General features: G+C 34.6%; 1 protein-coding gene across 1 annotated transcript in view; it reads right to left on the bottom strand.

Annotated features, from left to right (window-relative positions):
- LOC150101901 (A disintegrin and metalloproteinase with thrombospondin motifs 20-like) overlaps nt 1-20550 on the bottom strand; it is a 186136-nt gene that overhangs the window by 102024 nt on the left and 63562 nt on the right. The window contains exons 6-11 of the mRNA XM_090399926.1: nt 16531-16636; nt 9574-9723; nt 9165-9420; nt 2574-2722; nt 688-751; nt 268-385 (exon numbers count right to left, since the gene is read on the bottom strand). Coding sequence (XP_090256052.1) covers nt 268-385; nt 688-751; nt 2574-2722; nt 9165-9420; nt 9574-9723; nt 16531-16636 — 843 coding nt within the window. The remainder of the gene's footprint in view (nt 1-267; nt 386-687; nt 752-2573; nt 2723-9164; nt 9421-9573; nt 9724-16530; nt 16637-20550) is intronic.

Below are 20550 nucleotides of genomic sequence, written 5' to 3'. Positions count from 1 at the left end.
CAAGTAAGTCATGGTCAAACCAAGACTTCAATGTGGATTTCGTTTGATCTTAATGGATATACCGGTGCGGTTATTACTGTTATTTTTAATGGTGGTGGCTGACAAAAGTTGGAGAATTATGTTGATTATCTAATTTTTTAAACAGCTTACATCGATTTGTTTGTCAGTATGTTATGTCAATAATCACAGGAAATGACATGTTTTACATGTCCAACTATTATACAAAGTAAAGGGGTAAAAGAAGATACACAGAATGTACTAACGTACTCCCTGAATAATGGGGTAGCCAGTGAACACCGGAAGGCAGATCAGGAAAGTTAAAGGTCATTCCATTGAAAGCTGAACATTGCTCTTCTCGAAAATCTCTGAGTCCTGGAGGACAATCCTAAAATAAAAAATAAAATAAAAAACATTAAATAAATCTTAAGCACATATCTGAAGCCTTAGTTTATGGCTTCTGGGATTCACAAAGAGGATAAAGTAAACTTATAATTACCTACATATCGTGTCTAAAGTAATAAATAACAAAACATGAACTAATAAGGATCACACACACACACGAAACTAGCTGAAAACATCAAATGAAATTACATTTCAGAACAGGAAGAGGAGATTTTTTCATAATAATAAAGAAAATCTTCCATTAGTAAAATAATAGCGATTTACATAATAAAAGCTCGCACTTACATCAGTATTACAGGAGCGGTATTTCACTCTTTTTCCTACACAGTAGCGCCCTCCATTGGTAGGTCTGAAAAGGAAATTATAGAGAAACAAGTTTAGCAGTTTGTAAATAATAATTAAAACTTACTAAGCACACATTAGAAATTTGTTTCGATTATACTCGTACGACATTTTAATGACAAATTATATAATTGAGAGATTTCAAAGTGAAATGGGAAAATCAGATATCAATTACAGGGCCCAAGTTTAACACAAGCAAAGAAAACTAAAGACGCTTTCTATTTACCTTCTGCTAACGCGCTTCAGACAATTATTTTATCTTATTTTATCAATTATTTTTATTTATTCTTATCAGTAAGTTTGTATATTTGCGGATGCAGAGTTACTTAGTGCAGTTTCATCGCTTCCCCCCACTTCCCTTCCACGTTTTAGAAGAGTTGCGCAAGAATGGATAACACGTTTTTCCTTCAAAGGCAGCATTGCACATAGCACCTGTTAGGAATACTGTGGCTGAACTTTGATACTCTATACTTACTAAAATATATCAGATATTTGATCAATGATTTTAAAAGCATCTTAATTGTATGAAATGGCCTGTTTATGATATATTTACTTCAATTTTTCCTAGTTATATTTATAATAAATTTAGTTTAATTCTTTATCCAAGTGTAAGCAAACAAAGTTGCACCTGAAAATATCTTCAGGACTGAGGTAAGGTAGTGCGACACCAAGCAACTCCGAGCAAAGGTGGACCAAGCTCTCATCACTCCTTGTCTTAGTATCTCCCATAATGCAAAGCACATCTCCTTGCAGATATGTATACGGCTATGCACTAAGGGAATGGCCACTACTCAGATCGGTTTCGACCTTTATTGAGGTCTCATCAGTGGGGGAAGACCCAAACGTGGAGATACTAAGGCAGAAGCAATAGGAGAGGTCATATTTACCTGTACAAGTTGCCAACAGGTGTACCACCTTATTATTAAATTACTCTGGATTTAGAGAAAGATCTTTCTCTAAATTCTAAATATTACTCTGGATTTAGAGAAAGACCTTTCTCTAAATCCAGAGTAATTCAATGATAAGGTGGTACACCTGTTGGCAACTTGTACAGGTAAATATGACCTCTCCTATTGCTTCTGCCTTAGTATCTCTACGTTTGGGTCTCCTCCCCCCCCCACTGACGAGACCTCAATAAAGGTCGAAACCTATCTGAGTAGTGGCCCTTCCCTTGGTGCATAGCAGTATACATGTCTGCAAAGGGATGTGCTTTGCATTATGGGAGATTCTGAGACAAGGAGTGATGAGAGCTTGGTCCACCTTTGCTCGGAGTTGCACTACCTTACCTCAGTCCTGAAGATATTTTCAGGTGCAAACTTTGTTTGCTTACACTTGGATAAAATATTAAGCTAAATTTATTATAGCCTAACCAAGTGCAAAATAAACTTCCAACATGTTATATTTATCTTTCTTTCTTTAGTAATATAGTTGGAGCGAGCTGAGATTACTATGACATGTGTTTGAGATTGTGATTAGTAGCTTCCGAGTAAAAGTTTTGCTTCTTTTATCCATGCAAAATACCGATCTTATATCATGTTCAGTTAACTAGATGAAGATACTGATGTATTGATTTTATGAGAGTTCATCTTTTCATTTTATTAGGTTTCAATCTAGTACTTTATTATAAATATCAAAGCCACTAGATGGCAGCACTATCCGAACTCCTGGTATGTAATTGAAACATGCTTACCTAGTATTATTATATTTACGGCTATTTTGCCTGCTTCTGTTTAGGAGTGCCCAACAGAAGCAGGCAAAATAGCCGTAAATATAATAGTTTGTTAAGAGGAGTAACATGGGATTTTCCCAGAAATAATATCCATACTTACCTAGGATTGTCACATTCTCTTATGGCTTGTTGTATTCCTCCACCACAACTACGAGAACACTGACCGTAGCTCTGCCAGTCACCCCATTGGCCATTAATAGGTTCTAAAGTAGAAGATCTCCGACGAACGCATTCACCTTGCCGACACCACTAGAAGACAAGAAGATGATTGCTCTATGATTTATTCATAATCGGATATTACTAAATCGCAATCATTGACATGTAGGATGACATTGCATTTAAAAATACTTCCTGTGTTTTGAACTAGAATACATTTACTCTTATAGTATAATATTCTTCAGTCAATATTCTGTTATGTATACAGTTCTCACAAAATACCATAAGCATGGAATTCACGAAGAGGGAGAAGAACAGGTAACGGAGCTTCCCAAAAAATTCGAATGCAGAATATATCAAAAAAGTTAAGAATTAGTGCAGAATGACGAACACTTCTAAGTGATTAAAACATTAGATTCGTTGTATCGTTTAAATAAATACAACATGAAATTTTAATTTTTACTGGTATGCCAATGTTAAATTGAAAGTTTGCTTTATATCATTTTATGATTTTTGAATCAATATGAGTAATACTTTTTACCAAAGACTTGCCCCGTTTGCTTGGAAAAATAATATAGCAAGAATGCAAGATAATAGATGGGCAAAGAAATAAAGAAGATACACCAAAGGGAAAGAGAAAGATCGATCAAAAAATCCATTCTTTGCATATTTTGATACTACAAGTAGTTATTACTTGCTCGGTGTATTAAAAATGTAAGGAAAAATTTACTTTTTTGATAATATGCATAAGATCTTTAAACACTATGATTTAAAATATGCTATGTTCATATCATTTCCCAATCGTCTTGGATGGAATCTATCCCTCCAACAAGCAGTACTTTTTGATCCGCACTGTGGGAACCCTTTCCATCCCTCTCTGTCTAGTTGCACGTCTCAGTAAGTGCAACCTGCGCAGAATGCTTCGTCTGATGATATATCGTTTACTGTGTAAATCTAGAATCAGTAGTACAGTGTAAATGAATAGGATTAACATAGCTCCATATATGAAATAATAATAAAAAAATGGTTACAAGATGAAACCATTTTGCGACAATGCTGATAAAGACTCATAAGCAGACCTTCGTGTGTACTTTCTGCCGGTCTCATCTTTCCTTTTGCCCGTTGTTAACGCATTTTAACGGGTTTTTACTATAGCATATTAATCTGCATTCAGTTTTAATCCAGACTGGATAGTTTATCGTTATTTTACATAGAATATCAATTACATAAACGACCTACAGTATTTATTACTTGCAGTTCCATCATTGCTTCTACTTTTCTTCTGGCACTATGCCAAGAGGGAAATATATACCTGGTAGACATCAAACTTGCACATATTCTATGCATTATTATTATTATTATTATCTGAGACTCCAGGGAGTCAAGGACTCATCGAGGGAGGCTATGACTCACCCATACCTGCTGTCATACCTTCCCTTAAATTCATTCACACTAGATGCACTCTCTACTTTCCCTTAAAGGCAAACTATTCCACTCATTCACTGCTCTACTCTTCGAGAGAAAAACCTAGCTCTCATCTCTTGACTGCAAATAAATTTGACTTCCATGGATATCCCCGTGTTCTCTCCCCACCTTCCATATGACGTAAGATTTCATCTGATGATATCCTATAACACCCATTCAAAAGTTTGTAGACCTCTTTCTCCTGTTAGCTAGAGTCTGCAATCCACAAATATATAATACTTATATTCGTATATATTGTCGGAAGGAAATGAAATGCTAAATAAATAAATTAATAGTCAGCGGTAAGAACAAAATGGAATAAATATATCGAAAGAACAACTTATTAGCATAACGATTAAAGATGGAAACTAAAAGGTAAAGACCAGTAGGAAGACCGAATAAAGTATAATGACACAGAAAATGAAAATTTCTGGCTGATACCTCATATGTACGATAGGCGAAATTGTTGGCAGTACTTTTGTTTAAGGAATCATGTAATATATCTTGATATTAAATAAAGCCTAGAATGTGCAATAAAGAATGCCTTTGGAAACATTATATATTTCATTTATAATTTTGCAGTTGATACAATTATCAATACACTGAGCAGGTAATATCTACTGTATCAAAATCTGCAAAGAATGGAACTAACACATTTTTTATATTTGTATAAACCATCACGAAAGAAAAGGCCTTTGTAATAAATGTGTTAGTCCCATTCTTTGCCATTATATCGACTACATTATTATATCAATATTTCATATAAAATATTTTTGTAGTTGTTTTGATTGTAATTACGGCAGAAGCAACTAAAGGTTCAGTCATACCGATTTGCTTGCTATGCGGAATGTAAACCTGTCGCTTCCATATGAAACTAGATACTTCACCCTCAACTGTGAAAAGTCTTCAGGGAGTTTCCTCACTTCCTGCATGGGATTTGAACTCCGGAAAGACATTAGGTACTCGATGTGTTTTCAGAGTTTCCGCAAACACACTATCGAGACTTTTTTTTTTTTTGCCAAAGTATCAGTATTAACTAAATTAGTATTAAGAAATGTATTATTGAGACAGTTTCAGATATTACGGGTATCGTTTATATACCTAAACAACAGTTTAGGTATATAAATGAGTTGCGTTTAAAATATATTCTTGTAAAAATTATTAGGACATCGCAAATCTTCCTGGAATACTGCACACTACTGACAAAATACATGATACGCGAAACACAGGAAATTATAAAGGCAAGGTTGCACGCGAATTCAATGTCGTTGTGCAACACTGGAAACAGTGGAATTAAGTGACTTCCAGATAGGAACTAACATGGGCTTTCATATTAATTATCATCCACTTCTTGTAATCATATGAGTAGAGAATCTGATATTAACTATGGCTGACATCATTCAAATACAGAAACGAAGTTTTGAAAAGAAACCACAGAAACAAACACAGTAAACTGACGAAAAGGGTCAATGTTCCTTCCTCTTTTCGTGCATAATTAGATCATTAATGAATTTTTTCTAATTAGGAGTTCAAGGACATCCAACTGTTTGGGTTTGTGCAAGAAGAATATGTATTAACACTACTGCGTTAGTTTCCATGGGGGGGGGGGGGAGGCTACTGCACACAACTCAGTCATCGCCCCATTGAAAGTTTGGATTACATTTATGTGATGCAGATCTCCCCGCAACTGGACTGTAGACCGTTAGAAAGATATGGAATGATGAAACATGATATACAGTTTTCAGATCAAACGGACGTTTTCAGGTATGGCAGCTGTAGAGATCGATATGTACCAATGAGTATCGTCCCACCTTTTAAAAGCATGGTGGCGATGTGCAAGTGATTCTCCCGGTTTAGTTTAGAACCACCTGTAATGCCCAAAAAATAAAACCGAACGTTATGGATAATTTTATAAGTAATTTTGTAAAATGTCTAAAATGTACATTGGAAACAACTCAGTTGAGCATCAACATGTTAATACGTAATGCCATCTGTATATGGCTATAGAGATGCGATTTGAGGAAATTGGAGTGCAAAGGTTTCATTGATCTACATCTGAATCGAGTTAGAATGTCTGCTGAGGAGGCGAGCCCAACAAACGCATCCAGCTGACTGCTATTTTGGTAGAGGCATGAGCTAAAATACTCATCCGTGTTTATGAACATTTGGCGGAAAGTCTAACCAAGAAGAGTTGCATCTGTAATCGCGATCAAAGGGTATATATATCGACGTTTGCGAAATGCTCGTGTCCAATAACCTTTGGAACATGCTTGTAGTGTATGCTATATTTGAAATTTCATATAGTTCGCACTCACTGTGACTTGAATACGATTTAAATCTTTCTGGAAGATATCAAATATTTATCACTATCTGTGATTGCTGCATTTCTCACTGTTATACTCAAATTTTTCCTAGCTCTGTTAATTATAAAACTTGTATAATGTCTAATTTTGTATAATAGTATTCACCATTATACAAAAGTTGAATAGAATCACAGAATAAGGTAATAAACTTCTGTATGTAAAACAGTTTAAGATCTATGATTTCAAGAAACTGGGGTGGGGGAACGGTATGTTCGTTCTCTGCCTCTCTGAATAACAATTGGATATATCAATAACGAAGTAACATCATTCATTTTTGGCATCTTCTTTCGAAGCATCCAGTTAGAGCATTCGAAGCAGAAAAAAAATCAACGGAGAGGTGTTTTTTCTTCTTCATCCTATTTCGTAATATGACCATCATCATGTCTATTTATGAGAGTAATTTCATATTTTAAATGCGTGATTTGTAATAGTGACATTTCGCTGTTCTGTATTCTTGCATTGTATTTACTCTATACTGCATTTTGGACCGAAACAATTACGATATACGTTGAATGAGCTGAATTCAATGCTTTATTCTTGTTTTTCTGTAAAATAAACCATGCTGCTGCCGATAAATGAATCTAATTTAATGAAACTCCAGAGAACGGATAGTTTTCATAATACTAACATACACCGTTAATTGTATTTCATTTAATTTTTTGCGGTTTGATTGCTATGGCAAAAATATGGCCATTGCTCTACCCAGAATATGTTGTATATCTCTGGCTTTCCTGCCAGTCATTCATCGTCAGCGATATTACAGCTCTCTGTGAGCTCTGACATCTTCAAGAATTTTCCACCAACTCGTCTTATTCATGGCTGCTTTGCTCCACTTTTAACACCTGCTTTGATGACTGGTGTTAAAAGCTGGCCTGGGATGTACTGCATTAGTACATCCCAGCCTTGTTCTCCCTGGCAGTCTAGACTATAGGGTTTGGCCTGTAGTAATCTCTCCTTGGCATATCGTCTTCTGTCATTCTAACAATGTGACTAGCCCAAAGTTTTTTTGTTTTTTTTTAAATGTCTGGTTTCCACTGACGAGGAGTTATTATACATTTTGTAGCGCAGGAGGAATAGGAGTTTTTTTGCCATTTTTAATCAGTTTTATATATATTTGCATTTTTTTTTCTTACATAGTCCGGAAATCCGGCTCTAGAGACAAAACATGGACTTTTTTCCGAGCCACTTCAGGCCTCCAAGTAAGCGGGAGGTGGTCTCACACCTGGCGATGAAGCTCACCTCCTACCTAAAGACAATTACAAACATCCACGCCCATGGCGGGATTCACGCGACCTGTCTGTTGGAGAGCGGGTACGCTAACCACTCGGCCAACCAGGGCCTGCACCTTGATGCTTTAATTACTGAAATTATACATCGCTGAAAGAGATCTGACTGTACCTTATTAGATCTAGCTCTTCTTGTCCATCATTACATAGTCCATATATCCATCCATCTTAACTATCTCAAAAATACATAGACTGTAAATATCAGTTTTAGATATATTCCGGGTTTCTGATTCAAATAGTATTAAAATTTTATATAAATGACATTTAGCTTTTTCTCCAAAGTAATTGAGATTTAAAATATTATAGTAGTCTATAATAACTTGCATTTGTCGCCAACGTTCTACCTTTAAGTTTATTTCTATATTAATGTTATTTTTGACTAGAAAATCATGGTATGTAAAGCTGTCCACTCTTTCAAAGTAAAGTTATCAATCAATCCGTATTTCTTCTTGGCAATGTTTCTTTCGTTTGCCAAACATATTTACCATTTTAGTTAGTAACTAAGCCTACCTTTTCCAGGCATTTCGAAGGATTTAAAAGCTTCTTTTGTTCCATAATCGTTGGAAGCCTTCCAAATAATACTAAAATGGTAAATATGTTTGGCAAACGAAAGAAACATTGCCAAGAAGGAATACGGATTGATAACTTTACTTTGAAAGAGTATTATAGAATAAACAATTATTCGACAATTATAGAATAAACTTTAGTGATGTAAGTCCCCAAGTGTTAGCTCATCCTCGTTCGTTCAACATCCGAGTAATGCACCATAAAAAGGTGAGCATTAGCCATCGGATCTACTTTATACCCTCAAGATATTCCTATTGAGAGTATAGAGTAGAAACGAATACCTACGTTATTTTTTACTGCCTGGAATTTGATGGCGTCGAAACTTAGTTATTACAGCCGAGTAAACTGACTCGGCTGTAATAACATTTAATATAAGTTTAAAAAAAAAATTTACACGTTTCTACCATATTCTATTATAAAATATCATTACTTTTAAAGCAGAAATTTATCAGACATTTTCTTATCAAAATTATAAATTAAAAGAATCAGGAATGATAAAAATAAAATGTAAATTGCTTTTGCTTATACTATCTGTTTTTATTTCTTTAAATAATGAACTTCCTGTACGACTTTAAATTAATATCTAGAATTTAAGAAAATTTACATCCCTTGAAATATAGTCGGCAGAGAGATCAGGAACAAAAAAAAAAAAAAAAAAAATTAGGTGTAATAATTAATGTAATTAATTATTACACCTAATGACTATTATAATTAATGTACTTAGGCATTATTTGAGTGTATTAAATCCATTTCAAGTGAGCTCAACGACCTTTGAGTATAGTAAAATACTTCCCTCTGAAAGGGAAGTATTTTAAGCCATATTATGATGTTAACTTGTATTGTGCCGAGACTGACCTTGGTACCGCCACATTCAGTGCCGTCAGCCCATGGCATGTGCTGAGTCCGACAACCGCCTTGGGTAAGATCATCCATGGTGCACCATAGTCGTTTACACACTGGCATGTACGGACAGATCTTTGACCCCTGTCCAAAAACCAGTTGACATTGACGGTCACGATCGTATAACTGACCTGGTTGTCTTTTGAATTCATCTGCACTCTGCAGCAAGTTTTCTCCGGGCTCATCAACTAGACAGTCGCCATATCCAGCACTAAAAGGGAAAGGAGAATAGAAAGGCTTCAGTTAAATGAGAAAATAAGACAGGAAATTAAAATCTTGTTAATTACTGCTATTGTAGAGTTAGGAGTTTTTTTTTATATATTTATGTATGTATACGCTAACGTAAAGTAAGGAACTTTCTTACTCCAAGAAACTTGTGATGTAATGGCGGCTGCAAGAAGACCAACTCCATGGGTGACTGTTGTAATCTAACATACGAGCCATAACGTGCAGTGTCTGCTTCTCCTTTTGATGTCGAGTACACTTCCTGTCATCGTCATGTGGGATACTCAGTCTGCGAGAAAGTAAACACATTCGGACAACTTAATGACTGTTATTGATGCCGAGCTAAATATGGTATTAAGGATAACTAAGTTCAATGTTCTGAATGTACGTTCATTGCACTTGAAGATATCTTAATTTCAATTTCAAATTAAATTATCCTTTGTTCAAGTTATTTGCTCTGCCAGTTTACTATTTGAGAATTAAAGAAGAGCTTACAAATTGTGGCATGTTAAGTAAATTTGTATCTCACTCTTTTACTTTTGCTACCTATCATAATAATTTATAAGCAAATGATGGGCTGTGTTACATCTCTCTCTCACGTATGATGAAAGATATCCCACCCGTGATCCCAAAATAAAATGAAAGGTTAACCTATCATTAATTTTATATTGTAATTACAATAATTTTAATATTTATCCACAAGTCAGATACAATTCAATCACACAATTCATGATATATAGTGACATTTTTAAAATATTAACTTTTTTTGTTTATACGTTGATGAAAAAAAATAATCTTTACGGTTTACACCATCTTTTTCCTCTTCGTCCTTCTAATTTGACCTTGTACTTATGAGTCAGTCATACTGTGGGACTATTTGCATCGCAAACATTTAAATAGTGTTCAAACCAACTTATGAATTTGAGAGCTGGATTAGAAATACAACTCTTGTTCAAAGACTGGAGACCACAGATATGAGAGTCCTGAGAAATATTAGAGGACTGAACACATGGCATTAATGACACCTATCACATTAAAAATGAGGATATTAGGAAAGAACTTAACATCCAGGAATGTGTTAGCAGAGCTAATCTCAGGTGGTTTGGCCACTTAAACAGAATGGGAGAGGAAATATTAGAAAACAAGTATTCTTTTCCAGGATGACAAGAAAAAACCCAGAAGACCAAGATGTAGATGGATCGATACAGTAAAACGTGTTTTAGAAGACAAATATAAGATTCGATAATATTGGAATGTTGACGGATAACAGGCTAATTTAGCGGAAAATTGTTGATAGGAAGTTAGTAATGATGTAACTTTTTCACGTGGTACTATCATAATATCCTATACACCTCTGAGGGTACATGTCAGACATTTAATAATGATATTTATTATTTCTTTTTATCTTTATTATATTTTTATCACACCTTTCTTGCAAATTATGTAGTAGTTGTTGCTTACGCAAAACTGCATAGTTTTGCGTAAGCAACGACTACTTCAAGGGGACTACTGGTACTCGGTAGTCCCCTTACCACATGCTAAATATTAAAGAAACTTTATATACGTCACTCACCCAATAAAGGGTGTACGTTAGTACCAAGGGAAGAAGGACCAAGGATTTTGTGCATTTCTTGATTTTATATTTTATGCATATTTATTAATATTATTGTATTTTTCTTCCATAATCATTGTTTGAAGAAGTGCGAATTAAAAAAAAGTCCCAATCTTAATCCAACAGAGTGCCTTTGGGAAGGGATAGAACGCGGGTGGAAGGGAAGACCATCGAGCATTTTGGAGGAATGGTCCGCGCCTGTTTATCAACATTCAGCAGAAAGTTTACCCAAGAAAGTTAATAAACAGTATAGTAGTGTTTCACGAGTGTTTGTTTACACAATTTTGCGACAGTGCTCATTCAGTCAATATCGAATGAATATCATTCATAAATATCGGTATATACATGTAGACCTTTTTTTAATGTGACTCCCAATCACGAAGGTTATAAACCTATAGTACATTTGTATTTAGGATAGGCTAAGTTTTTTTTATGTTATTTTATTAATTTTATATATTTTTTGTAATTTTATTTTTTCCGGAAAACCCGTTCCAGAGTCCAAAAATAGGACTTTTTCAAACCAATTTAGGTTTCCAAGTAAGTTGGGATACTGGTTTTACAGTGATCAAGGAAATTCATCTCCTATCTCAAAGACGGTCAAAAAACATCAATGTCCACGGTGCGATTAATCGAATCCGCAGCTTGTTGGTTGGAGAGTGGATACACTAGCTATTCGATCAACCACTCTGGCAATTTTTTTGCAAGGAGAATTAAAGTTTCTGGAAAGCAATAGGTCTAAGCGGCTCTGTGGGGCTTGCTACACCTTTGGTGCAAGTTGAATCGGTGTATACTGCTATATTTAAAACATAATCCTACGTAGAACTTATTTTTCCTTGTTTTTTTAAAGCCATATTTTGAGGTTTTTTTACCTAACAGATTTCGCCGCAATCCTTGAAAAGGAAATCAAGTAGAAACTAAGTGAAAAAAGTCAGACAACACCAAGTTTAACACAGAAAGTCGTATAGATGATTAAACTAGTAATGCAACTACAGATATGAATCGAGCTTCCTTCGACTTCTGGATAAAAATTGTGTGAATTAAGAGGATCTGTATTTGAATCAAATATCAAATACAGATTATAGATTAAAAGTATTCATTTAATCAAATCATTATAATAAAGAAAGGAAATAATTATCAAAAGCTTACTGTAACGGTCTTAGTGTTTCTGGAAATAAACTGAATTATAGAAAGTTCCCAAAATTTTTATCCAGAAGTCGAAGGATGCTCGATTCTGTACAATGAATTTTTTCCTGAAGACTCGAATTTGGACAGTAGTGTGAATTCTTTCAACGAAATCAGCGTTAATTTCGACGAAGGAGAGGTGACAGTGCTGCCATGTTAACGAAGGCTTCCTTGTGAATTGGCTTAGTTGCTGTTATGTTATTAGGGAATTTAGACGTGTCTAGAAGGATTTATGAATTGAACAAAGTTTATTTTTAAAAATTCATGAGACCGCCTATATTCATTCCTCCTGCGGAAATGCGGATGGAACGAATATCGCCAAGAGTTGAACTACAGTGATCACACTTACTTTTATATAAAAAAGGAGGGTAGGGCTGGAAGATTTTGAATGATGATAAATTCTCCAATCAACAAACCAGAAGGGAAAACAGCGAGAATTTACTTAATGAAATTATGTTTAGACATAAGCATATCCACGTAGCACAATTCCTGCCGCTTACTTGAAAAAGTGCTAAAATGAAATTATCAAATGAAAGCAGGAGTACGTCAAACACTTTGCGTTTAAGGAGTTTTATAATGGGAAGGGATATTACTTTCACTTGTTCGATATAAAGTTGATTGCAATCAAAATGTTTTCACTAATATCATCGAATGGCATTTCTCAGATTCGAATTTAATTCGTTTTCATTAAATACCGGAGTTCAAAGTTGTTTCTTTTATGTCCACATGAAAAACTAACTTATCAGGTTTTAATTCGATGTTTCCCCACCCCCTGTTATTTATATCCACAAGTTATATTTAATACAAACTATAATAAAATTTCAATTTCTGAAAAACCACTCACTGTTTTTTAAGGCATATTACTACCTTAAAATCATGCAGTACGATAATACGATAATGCAGTAGTTATCAAAGAAATGTGTGCAATCGGTATGTTCAAATATAGTAAACTAGAACTGAACCCCACAACAAATATTCATGAACACAATTAGCTGTCAGCTATTTAGTTTCTCCGGCAAATAGTCCAGTAGACTGCTTCAATTTCTATCGCTTTTTAATTATGAATGAATAAGTTCCATTTGTAACTTTTTTTTTTTTTTTTTTTGCAGAACCTAATTTAGAACTGAAAATTCTTTCAGAAGTTCTTCGATCTACCGACATAATTATTTATAAACAACGTTGGTGCAGGTGTTCTTATATTTCCCTGGGCATCCTGCTATGAGGAATGCGTCATGTGTTGGTGTCGTATTTTCCGTCATCTTAATCACAGGTGGTCCTGACCGACGGAAGGTTGGGGAAACAAGTGCACAGGAAACCTCCAGACGGAAGAGAACAACAAGGAAAGCCATAGAATAAACACAAGCGCAAGGCTATACAATCAAAGAAGGCGAGGGGAAGAATGAGTCACACGTTGTCTCCTCCGTTATATGTACATTACGGTTTGTAATGGCCACAGCATGTGGGTGCATTGCCTTGAGTTTCTTCTTAGATGTTTTACTACCTGGGAACTAGTACTCTTCAGTGGTTTTGTACTGACGTTAGGCTAACAGAAACAACTGTGATTGTGCAGAATGGCAGGTGTCATGTAGAGTATGGTTTCAACTGCGTAACCAATTGGTAAAAACTCAAACAATATTTATGTCAGGTTTCTATAGACTTTCAAAAATACGTATATGCAATTTGCGCAGAGTACAAATAATTGACTGAGATGTCTATTATTTTCACATGTTTTCACAAATCTTCACGATGTCTATCATTTAACTCACAGATTACACAGATCACATTTGAATATAATATAATTATATAAATTTAAAAGCAAACAAACTATGAGCAGTAAAAGTAGACCAAGGCTTACTATTGTTTAATATTAGTTCACCTGCAAGTAATATGCAATGATATATTAGCTCATAATCCAGTATTATCTATCCTGTACTGGAAATTATCCGATATGAATGAATCTTCACGGTCTGTTTACTATCCAGTTTCACTCGCTTCTTTTCTTTCTAAATCAGTGGAGAAAACAAATTACACTCAATTTCTAGTTTAAAAGATTGAAGAAATTTCTTCAATTTCTTGAATCTTCAACTAACAAATGACCACGAATGTGGATTCCACCGCTGTCGATCAACTGGGATCGTGCTTCGTTACCTTTCTTTCAGGGAATGCTAAATGGTTGCTCTTGATATCTCTAAATCATTTGATAGGTTTGGCACAAAGACCTATTATAAGTAAGATTGAATCTTATGGTCAACTGGATTGCCAACTTCCTGAACGCACATTACGTGCACTGGTGGTCAGATCTTTATCCCAAACTTTGTAATTAATGTTAGTGTTCTAAAAGGCCCTGTTTTTTCACCTACTCTCTTCTGAGTACCAACAACTTTCAGCTGACTGCAAATACAGTTTTTACTAATTGGAGTACGCTGCACTCCTTTGTCATTTGAGAAGCTTTGCACTAAAATCATCAAAACAAACCTGCAGAATATCGACTTCTACAATTGTGAATTCTGATCTCCAAAATCATTTTTCAATAGATCTCTGATAAATTTGTTAATTTCAGTGGCATTAAAACTCAATCCTCTTATATCTCACAAAAGATTCTTCTTTGAGTCTTACTTTTTTTTTTACAACACTCAAATCTCTAGACAAGATGAGATTTCTCTTGTTGAGATTATACTAATTTCAAATCTCACTTAGCAAACCTATTGTAAATATCGCGTTCTCAGCATACAAAAACTTAGATTTCATTTTTCGCTTGTTACGTTACTTTACTTCGGAACACCTATTAACCTTCATATCACAAATCTGTCCAAACATTGAACACTATTCTCACATTTGGAGTAGCATATTTGAAAGCTCCCTACAATTACTTGACTCAGTACATAAGAGAACAGTTAAGTTGATTAATGACTCATCTTTCACGCAGAGGTAAAGTAACACAGCGAGCGAAAGAGGAAACCTCATTTTAAGGTGCTGAGGACGAGTATTTGTAATAAGTTTGCCAAGTGAGATTTAGAGTAATCCCAAGAGAAATATCATCTTGTCTAGAGATTTTGGCATTGCTAAAAAGTAAAAATCAAAGAAAAGGCGTTTTTTTATGCCGTACACTTCATGAAATTATTCACTCTTGAATTGACTTATCTACTGGTGGAAGACTGATAATAGCAATTACTGATATGAATCATGAGAATGAAATAGCAAGAAACGTGTGCAGTGACAGTAATAATTTTGCAGCTCCTTGCTAACAGAAATATACAAAATAAATACATTCATTCACCATCAAATATACCCAACAACAGAAACATTTTTATAGTTGGATTATTTTTGCATTGAAACCTTTTTCTGCATGCTTGAGGATGCAAATTTTCTAACTAATAATTTTTCACTCTTTCTCACCTCACGGTTTCTTTTTATATTACTTATCTTAGGATCACAACATCAATAATTAATGTTGCTAACAAATCTAGTCACTTTGGACTTTTCCAAGATTGTTGAGTTTACGCGTTTCCATCTCCTGTACGGAAAGGTACATTTATGTTTATTTTGTTTATCACAGAAATAACAAGCCTACGTCTATTAAGTTGGGGGCTACGGATCTTGCCATCACTGCCACACCTATAACGTGCATTCATATTTCGAGCAGCTAATCATTACTCACTGATTGAAAGTTTTGACAGCTGAAAGTTCTCAAACGTATAACATCTCGATAACTGTGACATAGTGTATTAAAAACAGGGAGTAACACTAATTGAAAATTACTTCCTAACTATCTTTAAAGTATCACAAATGTCTCATACCTAACACTCTCATATATCTACACACGATATTTGCATGATAAAACCACATTATCTAGTTTTAAATACCCCCAATTATCCATTCCTCCACCCATTCGCGGCCCAGGTGAGTTCATGACAAGACGTTATCTACACTGCTCCCTTTGCCCTTAATGACGGAATATTAGAAATCAAAATCTACCCACACACACGCAGAGTAGCTCCCTGTTCTAAGTAGATAATTTCACGCAACATTATCTATCTGTTTGAGTCATGGAATAGCACAGTTCTTGTATGTGGGTTTTGGCCTCTGGGCTGCACTGATTAACAGATTTATCTATTGTATCTAATAGCAGCGCACCAACTCTGCCTACACCTTGTCCTGGCTCAGGACAATCGTTTTTTTATTCAAACAGGAGTTGTACGTTTAAGTTAACCATGACATTTACAAAAATGAATGCAAGAAACTTAAAATAGTTTTAACGATAACAAGTTCCGAATGAGCTAATATACAGATGAAGTCTCTTACACATGACCAAGTTCGTGTGCTATAGTGAAGGCTGCACTGAGTCCGTTATCTTCCACGATGGCACAACTACTATAATAGTCGCAAACCATTCCTGATTGAGCCAGTCCTGAAAAATAAATAGTAAATGTGCTTATTGTCGTGTAATACCGATCATACTTTTAATGCTCAGTAAAAGTAAGATGCCATAGTTAACTGAAGTAAGATGGTCGGCTATAACGCATTATTCATATACGACAGTTAGCCAGTCATTTTACTTCAACATAAATTAAGAAACAACTGAAATTGCAAGATATTACAAATACGGAAAATGAATATCCTTCTCATACTTCATAGGATTTCATCTATTGAAACATTGATATTCTATTTATGGAGTTACGAGAAGAGCATTTTATGCAAGATAAAAATCAATAGACGTGACCATTTTTCATGCCTAAATTTCCCTAAAATACGATACTGAATGACTAATTTTGTGAGAATAGCAACATATGTTGGGCAGCGACTCTCAAATCCCAGATTGTGACCGAACTTTGGGGTGAGATTTGTTTTCTGGTGGATCGTGAACACTAAATAGGTACTTCATAGGCTAAGCCATTTAATGTGAACTAAACTAGTGCTTTGCTTTCACTGTTCAACAGTTTTGATCAGTATAAAAATTCAGACAAAAATAACATTGTTATTTTTGTCTGAATCAAAGCTAAACTGTTGAATTAAAAAACTCACAAACATTAGTTACTAAAATCAACAACTAATATATTAACACCTTCCAAATGACAATGATATGTTATTCAGCGCATATTATTTCAAATAATTTGAAATAATATTATTTATTTTATCATTTGTATCGCAAATTGGAAATCGAATGAGATTTCCAATTAGATCATGGATAAAATCCTTTGAGAACTATTACAGCCAGATAATCATACACGAAATCACTGATTCGTTTTGTTTAGAACTGTTTGAATACATATTACTCCAATGACTAGCAAATTCTTGGTTGTTAGTGAGTGAAACATGGCGAAAAGAAAGCTTGTGAAAGATCTCATTTTCTATGAATGCCACACGTGACTTGTAAAGGGCACAGGTCGGATTATTTCACGGATATTCACCTCTGACCTTGTAGAGAGTGGGAACTGTCAGTGTTTCCTAAATAAATTCAGTGAGGCTTTCGCCGTGAGGTGAGCATGGCTGCGATCGTTTCTCAGTTTGTGACGGAGGTTGGAGTGCATTGCGGAGAGACATCCGCGTGTTCCATACCGATCTAGTAGTTTCGCCTCGGGTGGTAACGCTGTTTTCAGAGCGATTCGTTCCTCTTGTGCTATACGCCCGTAAGGGTCATGCAGTACAAGGCTACAAGAAGAAAAGCAGGTTAAGTAATTGGGAAAGGTCGCCCGAGAGGAATTTGTTGTACAGCAGCAACTTCAACTATTTTTGTTATTTATTATTATTATTTTTTTTTCATGGCTTGAACTGTTAACTTCATCGTCTTCTGTCAAGATTAATTGGCTGAACCAGGCAATGCTAATTATATCTAGAAAGTAACTTTGGGAATATTTCTGGAGTTTAACAATGCTTTTAAGATTTTTTTAAATGATAATTTTGATTAATATTGCTGAGACAATCGGTAAAAATGTTTCTGTTTCAGTTATTTTAAATTTATCTGTAATTTCTGAATGATTTATCTCAAATATCGATCGATAGGGTTACAATTTCTTGAGATACCATTATTGGAGCAATACGTTTCACCTTTCTCAACAAGCGTCAGCTATTTCGCTAGTCGTCTTATATACTGCATGTAGTATATAAGACAAAACTACAGCAATCCCTCGATTAGTGCACCTAATGCGTTCTTTAAAACAGGCGCATTAATCGAAAACGCACTAATCGAATATAATAACCTATGGGAAAAAGTATAATTCGTTCCTCAGATTTGACCCTTATTTTTTTTTTTTTATATATAAAAGAATTAGGGTATGTCTCAGGGTCTAGTTAAAGGAAAACCATGAAGCTGAAAGACAATAAAACATATTCAGAATATATAAATTTATTATTCTACTTCTTAACAAGAATTGAGCTAACGTAGTTTGGCGAACAGTTTGTTTCTTTTTTTCATACAACCGACGGTATTTCTCTATTGCCTCTTCTACTCTTCTGCAAATTTTACTGCTTCTCTCTTCATCAGGATCAGCCTCAAAGCATTGCTGCTTAAAAACTTCGATTGCATGAAAAATATTTTCAAATTGATTCTGTGAAATCTCTTTTGGCTGACTATCAGTGGTTAAATTTTCTTCATATTTTTTGGGATATTCCCGCTGTGCATCTAAATTTAGCAGGTCGGAATCACTCAGTTCTTCAGAATGAGATGTAATTAATTCTTGGACGTTATCATTGAAGGGGAGAAAGAAATGAAAGACGTACGAATTGGTCGCCAACACACGAAATCACGTGCTTGATAGATAAAATTTTCCAACTTATACAAGCAAAATAGTTACCACTTTAAAAACTACAATGTTCATAAAAGAGAAGTTAATTTTCCGATTAACTTCTCTTTTATGGGATGAGTTGTTTATTGTAATAATAAACAACTCATCCCAGGAGACGGATTGATTACCCTATTATCGGAATGAATTCTCCTTTTTGTAACATGAGTAGAAGTGTCGAAGGGTCTCGAATCTGTGGGCGTACTATAGCAGACGACATAAATTTTGACTGTACAAATTTGGAACATAGTGTACATGGAAGTAGTGTAGTATGCCATTAAAATGAACTTTGTAAAATGTTTTAAATCGGTAACTAAATTATTTCGTATTGGTGAGTGATTTTTTTAAAATAGTTAGCCGTAAAAATCTATAGATAGAAAATTTTTAAAATCTGTAACATTTATTTTTAAGATGTATATAGGCGTGCGCACTAATCGAATCTGGGTATCGAAAAGAATGACGCACTAATCGAGGGATTACTGTACAGCAAATACAACTAAAAATGATCGTATGCATAAAAAAGTTGATAATGACATTCTTGTATAACACTGTACAAACTTAGAGCTGTTTTTTTTCGGCATAAGAACTGTAGTCAAAATTTTATTTTGTCCAATTTTGTTATTAAAATAGTCTAGTTGGAACAACTCAAACTTTAATAGCGATTTTAAATGATGAATTTCATCAAGCTAGAAAGCAATGAGCATTTTTACAATAAAATACTCCAAATTATAGCAAAATCAAAAATATATTATAATTTGAAACTAATGCACTAATAAAACTGGAATTATAACAAGTGGGATATGACTGTAGACATAAAAGGCGCATTTCTTCATCGCATTCTTGTATGGTGACACCCGAAATCGAGAAAGAAAGGAAAAAAAATTATCCATTGGACGGATATGAAGCTAAGACTGATTTAACAACTGATTTACTGCACTGAAGCGCACGAAAATTTTATAATTTAAATTCGTTTTCAGAATAAAACGGTACAGTTATGGGGCTGGGAAATCTTAAAATTACATTTTTATTCCCAGCAAAGCTTGAATTATAGCAAAAAACTTATCAAGCAGAATTTAACTAGCATGCTTTAACAATGAAAATTATTTTAATATACTACGCTCTACACCAAATGCTCATTAAGCTGATGGTCTTATACTGTTTATATACAATACGTTGAAACTGCTGCAATGTTTACATCAAAGTTTCGTTATTCAAAGCACTATCAGGTAGTGGTACTTGATAATTTTGTCTTTCTCCAGTTTTTCCCATTATAAATGTTATAATTGAAAAGATTTGTTAGCAATTTTGAATATTAATGATCATCATCAACTTGTTGAATATGTATCCCCAAAGGAGGTACAGGGTAATACTACGATGGTACTCCATGCAAATGTTTACATTATTACTAACTTCCTATCAACGATTTTCTTCTAAATTACTGCATCTATCCACCTACATCTTGGTCTTCTCTGCCCCCCCCCCCCACTCTCCGGCTATCCTGGCATTAAACACTTGCTTTGTTAACATTTCTCTCCCATTCTGT

This window comes from Typopeltis vanoorti, chromosome 11 (genome assembly GCF_054136105.1).
Source record: "Typopeltis vanoorti isolate ZY-2024b chromosome 11, IOZ_Tvanoo_1.0, whole genome shotgun sequence".
Lineage (NCBI taxonomy): Eukaryota > Metazoa > Arthropoda > Arachnida > Uropygi > Thelyphonidae > Typopeltis > Typopeltis vanoorti.
Note: the sequence above shows the minus strand (reverse complement) of the source record. Positions and strands in the feature narration are given on the sequence as shown.